This window comes from Palaemon carinicauda, chromosome 1 (genome assembly GCF_036898095.1).
Source record: "Palaemon carinicauda isolate YSFRI2023 chromosome 1, ASM3689809v2, whole genome shotgun sequence".
Taxonomy (NCBI): Eukaryota; Metazoa; Arthropoda; class Malacostraca; order Decapoda; family Palaemonidae; genus Palaemon; species Palaemon carinicauda.
Window position 1 is genome coordinate 108,338,921 of NC_090725.1, and position 6,599 is coordinate 108,345,519.

General features: G+C 35.8%; 1 protein-coding gene across 1 annotated transcript in view; it reads left to right on the forward strand.

Moving 5' to 3' along the window:
* The first annotated feature begins 467 nt into the window (after positions 1–467).
* Positions 468–6,599, forward strand: part of LOC137653282 (caldesmon-like) — a 20,208-nt gene continuing 14,076 nt past the window's right edge. The window contains exon 1 of the mRNA XM_068386685.1: positions 468–2,566. Coding sequence (XP_068242786.1) covers positions 1,058–2,566 — 1,509 coding nt within the window. The 5' untranslated portion in view covers positions 468–1,057. The remainder of the gene's footprint in view (positions 2,567–6,599) is intronic.

The window sequence follows — 6,599 nt, forward strand, 5'->3', positions numbered from 1 at the left end:
TGAATCGTTAAGAGTAGCAAAATAAAATTTCTTGTTTTTTTCTGAAACTACTGTTTGGTGTAAAAACTTTTATTATCATTGATAAAGTTTTAGGACGAATTTATAGTATTTGTTTTATTGGAAGAACCGGACAGCGCATTTTGCAAAGAACCGAATCGTACAAAAAAAGTAAAAACTCTCAGGCATGCTGGGTAAAACAGGTGCTCGATAGTTGCCAGGTTTATCTTTTTCATTTTAAGTTTAGACATATAATTATTTTACTGCTAGTGAATTGCAGTCCAATATGCATTATGTTGATCAAGATATTTCATTTCTAATATCTTAAGTTTAAAAAAATTTTATGAATTCATGTTTTTAAACGTTGTCTTTATACAATTAAATAATTCGTAGTTGGCAACTCCTTGAAGGCATCTCCCAAGGTGAGTGTTAACTGTTCGTCTTCTGTTACTCATTCAGTATGGGATTAGCAGTGAAACTGTAAAGGTGTAGTAGTGTTTCGTCCGATACTCGGTTACTAAACGTGGAACGTATTATTGTAACTTCGAATGAAGAAATAGTTTATCTGTGATGTACGTGCCATAGCCACCCAGGGGCTCAAATAGTGTTCATATTTGTGTAATATAATTTTTTCGGAAGTTTGAAAACACGTCGATCAGTCAGATTTGATTGAGCCATTAAATTAGCATTGTTCTGGGCGATTGTTTTAAGGGATTTTGAATGATTTAGTAAGATTAATGACCATGTTATCTTAAATCAAGGCCTAATTGATCAATGATGTTAGTAACCCCATTTTTTGAAAATATAGGGCTACGTGGTGAGATTCGTGCTGTGTGAGATTGTGTTTTGAATATTCATTTATCTCCAGTTATTGTGATTCATGCAAAGGCCAGAAATTAAATATATTAATTGCCTGTCTTTAAAATGTTCGAAGATGAAAGATGACAAACGACATAGGCCTAAGTCGATGAATGTTATAAGTCTATATATATGAAACACTATAAGTGTTTTCTGAAATATAAAAAATAGTGCCATGTGATAATTCGCCCAGCAGTAAATCATGGATTCCAAGCCGAAGATACCACGTGTTATATTTCACGGGAAGAACAATAATAGAGAAGACAGCAATGAACAGTGCCATATATCAGCCGCAGAATCCAGCAGCCCCACCCAAAACGAGGCCCGCGGTAGCCCCAACGAATCGCACAGCTACAACAGCCTGTCGTCGGAGTTCTCCTCCAGCGCCCTCGGCAGTAGTTTGGATCTCCCCGGCGAAATTACGAGCAGTAGCTACAACGCCCTCAATCAGACCTTCACCTCGGAGGTGTTTTTCGAGGTGCATAAAGTTCACCACCACGAAACGACGTCTGAAAATGGCTACTCTACTACCTCTATCTCCAGGGGCGAGGGGCGTGATGGGACAGACTACTGCGAATCGGACGAAAGTGGTTGTGAAACTGAAACTACACTGAAGGCGAGTACTGAAAGAGACACTAGTGAGGAAAGTAGTAAGACGGATATAGAGATCCCACGGAGGAGTTTATTCGAGGAAGAGTATACCAATTTCGGCCTTGCTGGTTGGAGGGGCGTTGAATTGTTTATTAGAGAAGAAGGAGACGAAGGACCGCCTGATCCTCCCAGATATGGGCATTTCAGGAGTACTGGTCAACTTGGGCTTAGCGTTGAGAGCGTGGATTCCTGTGATGGTCAGTCCGAAGATGAAAATGCTCAGGCGAAAACAGACGTTGATGACACAGACTGTGGGAAGAGTAGCTGTGAAATGGAACTTGCTCAGACATATGAGGATGAAACTGACGTAACCATGGACGTGGGCGAAACTGATGTTGATGAGGTAGTCGAGGGTGAAACAGGTTTTGCCGAAACAGACTTAGGTGAAACTGATTTTGCAGAAACTGACATTGGAGAGACATACCTAACTGAAACTGACATTGGAGAGACAGATTTCGGTGAGACTGATATTGGTGAAACAGATCTTGGAGAAACAGACCTTGGAGAAACTGATATTGGTGAAACTGACATTGGAGAAACAACAGCTGCTGATGCAGAGAAAACTGACCTTGAGGGAAAAGAAACAGAACGAAGTGAAGAACAGCTGGATAAAAAGAGCAAACAGGATAAGCAAGGAAATCTCGAGGTAGGTACACACGGAGAACTGGAAATTGAAAGGCCGTCCATTGAACGACAGCAAAAAGTAAGAAAAATGACGAGAGAAGCCAGAGGGAGAGCGAGAGAGGAGAGGGAGCAAAGACTTAGAGAAAAGAGAGAGAAACTCTCACAGGATAATAAATTAAAAACTGTCATTAGATCGCGTGCTACATCCTTCTCCCCCGAGAAGGATATTAGCCGGTCATCCTCTTTGGAGACCAAAGCTGAGGTGGCCAACGATTTGTCCATCAAGAAAGAACTAAACGTGATGAGGTCTCGTCTGGTTAATCTCAGGAAAGTCATTCATGCTAAGAACGAGGAGATCAGAGAGCTCAAGTTGAGAATGAAGATTGAGAAAAGTAGCTCAAATACTCAATTAGCTACGCACCTGAAGGAGAGACAGGTAGGATATAAACACCTGGTCTAAGGGAGTGACTACGTGTAATAGTTTATAAGTACATTGTCTTTCAAGAACGTTTAATGATTCATAAGTGCATTGTTTCATATGAAATGCTGTAACATTTCCAAGTAATTGGTTATTCATTTCAGAGTTGAATACCTGCAACTCCAGGGTTTAATTAAAGCAATCACATGCTTTTAGACTTAGGACTTTTTGTTATTATTATTATTATTAGTTGAGGTAGAACCCTAGCTGGAAAAGCAGGATGCTATAAGCCTAAGGGCTCCATACAGGGAAAAATAGCCCAGTGAGGAAAAGAAATAAGAGAATAAAGTACAAGGAAAAAGGCCTAATGACCAATTGATATGAAATATTTTAAGAACAGTAACAACATTAGAATAAATCAGATCTTTCACTTATAACAAGTTAAAAGATTCTTGTGTCAGCCTGTTCAACATGAAAACATACTCTGTAAGTTTGAACTTCTGAAGTTGCACCGATTCAACTTGGTCGTAATAACAGTATTTTGGTTTTGCTATTATTATTATTAGTTGAGCTAGAGCCATAGTTGGAAAAGAAGAATGCTATAAGCCCAAGGGCTCTGACAGGGAAAAATAGCCCGGTGAGGAAAAGAAATAAGAGTAAAGTACAAGAGAAATAGGCCTAATGACCAATTAATATAAAATATTTTAAGAACAGTAACAACATTGAAATTAGATCTTTCACCTATAAACTGTAAAAAGATTCTTGTGTCAGCCTGTTCAACATAAAAACTTTCTCTGCATGTTTGAACTTCTGGGTTTCCACAGATTCAACTTGGTCGTAATAACAGTATTTTGGTTTTGCTATTATTATTATTATTATTATTATTATTATTATTTTTATTATTAGGTAAGTTAGATCCCTAGTTGGAAAAGCAAGATGCTATAAGCCTAAGGGCTCCAACAGGGATAAATAGCCCAGTGAGGAAAGGAAATAGATAAATGGTGAGAACAAATCAACAAATCATTCTAAAAACAGTAACAACGTCAAAACAGATATGTCATATATAAACTATAAAAAGACTTATGTCAGCCTGTTCAACAAAAAACATTTGCTGCAACTTTGAACTTTTGAAGTTAAATGTAATGAACATCATTGTTAATTCAAATTTTAGATTTATAATTCTAATATTTTTGTTGAAGATGGCCAGTTTAAGTTTTTAAAGTTTCGTACAATGTTATTTTTAACAACTTTTTATCGAGTTCTGATCGCTCTTTGGTTAGAGGCTATTATTGAATATTGGCTATAGCTTTCACCTCTTGTCTTTAGCAACAGATTTACAGAAAATGTTAGTTAATCATTTCACTTGACTTCTTTATTTTAAAAAAAAATGCATTTAGTGGTTACAAAACGGTTTACATGAAAGAGTGGCTTTATTACTGAAGCCGTGGTTCTATATAGGCCTATATAGACAGAGCATATATAATAACATTTGTTAAGCAAAGAACGTTATTTTTATATACTTATAACTCACTGAATGTTATTTTTTTTAAGTTTTATAGTTTATATATGAAGTTCTATTTTAATGTTGTTACTGTTCTTAAATATTATATTGTAATTGTTAAAAACTTCTCTTGTCGTTTATTTATTTGCTTGTTTCTCTTCCTCGCTGGGCCATTTTTCCTGGTGGAGCCCTTGGGCTTAAAGCGTCCTGCTTATCCTGTTAGGGTTGTAGCTTAGCCTGTAATGATAGTGATAGTAATAATAATAAATGGAGCAGGTTGGTATTAACGATAGTGACAACATAATGGTCCCGTATAGTTTTTGTCTCTCTCTCTCTCTCTCTCTCTCTCTCTCTCTCCTCTCTCTCTCTCTCTCTCTCTCTCGTTCTGTACTTTCAGTTAATCGGTGAATCACAGTCTTCAATTAATGCAAAAGTATGAATTGGTGATTACTTACGTATGTCGAGTTACCGACAAGTATCTCGCTGTATCAACTTTTCAGAATTTCTTTACAGTAGGCCTAGGTCATTACTTTATGTTTTCGATCTCCCAATTAAGATTTCGTTACAGTAGGCCTATGCTATGTCCCCCAGCCGGGAATTTCCTTACAGTAGGCCTATACTATTGCTTGACGTTTTCAATCTCTCAACCAACACTTTAGTTACAGTAGGCCTATATTATTGGTGACGTTTTAAATCTCTCAACCAAGAATTTGGTTACAGTAGGCCTATGCTATTATATGATGTTTTCAATCTCTCAACCAAGAATTTAGTTACAGTAGGCCTGTACTATTGCTTAACGTTTTCAATCTCAACCAATAACTTGGTTACAGTAGGCCTATGCTATATCCCTCAACCAAGAATTTAGTTACAGTAGGCCTGTACTATTGCTTAACGTTTTCAATCTCAACCAAGAACTTGGTTACAGTAGGCCTATGCTATATCCCTCAACCAAGAATTTAGTTACTGTAGGCCTGTACTATTGCTTAACGTTTTCAATCTCAACCAAGAAATTGGTTACAGTAGGTCTATGCTATATCCCTCAACCAAGAATTTAGTTACTGTAGGCCTGTACTATTGCTTAACGTTTTCAATCTCAACCAAGAACTTAGTTACAGTAGGCCTATGCTATATCCCTCAACCAAGAATTTCCTTACAGTAGGCCTATGCTATTTCGATGGCGACATGACAGCCTTTAAAATTTAAGCTCATTCTCGTCAATTGTTAATATGATTTTCGTATGTTGGGGTTGTAATGAATCATCTGTAACCAACCTAAAGTTATTCACTTTTGTCATAGACGGGCTCTGAGCAATTTTCATCATAGATAATTTATGAGTAAAAAGTAGTTTGTTTATATTTATCCGGTTACGCGAATTGCTACACACAGAGTAGAGTCGTTCACTTTGCCATGATGCTAAAATGTTTGTACTTCTTCATATGATAATTCCCATGATTGGCTGTTTGCATATTCCGCAAACTCAGGTACTAATTTGTTGAAGTTAGCTACACACATTATTCATTTGAATCATTGGCGGGAGAGGAGTTCATGTATACTATAGAATTTCTATGTATTAGTCTTGGGAAGTATAAAGAAGTTCCCGGGGACTGGTTTGGGGGAATTGCCTAACGCAGTGGAGTAACTTATTAAATTATTGTTCTTCTTAACAGAGCATATATATATATATATATATATATATATATATATATATATATATATATATAATATATATATATATATATATATATATATATATATATATATATATATATATATATTTTACAACAACGAGAAATTCAACCGTTCGTAGTCCAGTGCAGGACAAAGGCCTCTAAAGTGTCCTTAGTCATGTCTGGGGCTTGGCTATTTTCATCACCACGCTGGCCAACTCTGAATTAATGGTGATTGGAGACTTTAGTCTGATCGCTCACAGCAAACAACCTAATATATATATATATATATATATATATATATATATATATATATATATATATATATATATATATATATATATTTAATGAGGCCCTTTACGTCTATTGGCGTAGATTTTATTATATATATATATATATATATATATATATATATATATATATATATATATATATATATATATATATATATATATATATATATATATATACACACACTGCGTTAACCGCCAACAGGGTTGATTATGAATAAGGAAGTATTTCAGCAATTGTAAACATACAAAACACAGAATTTCGAGGACATGCGTAATGAAAGAGAATATTAGATATTCTCTCTTCGTATACTAACATTTAGTATGCGTTATCTGTTCGGTCATTTTGACCTTGGCATTCCTTGCTCTGCTGACGAACACTTGACCAGTAATTATGAAACAAGCTAAGCTACAATCTTGATTGGAAAAGCAAGATGCTATAAGCCCAAGGGCTCCAATAGGGAAAAATAGCCCAGCGAGGAAAGGAATCAAGGAAATAAAACTATAAGAGAAGAAATTAAATGCTTGGAAATCCTCGTTTTCTTTCAATTACTATGATTATTTTTCACAAGCTAAGCTACAGCTGTAATTAG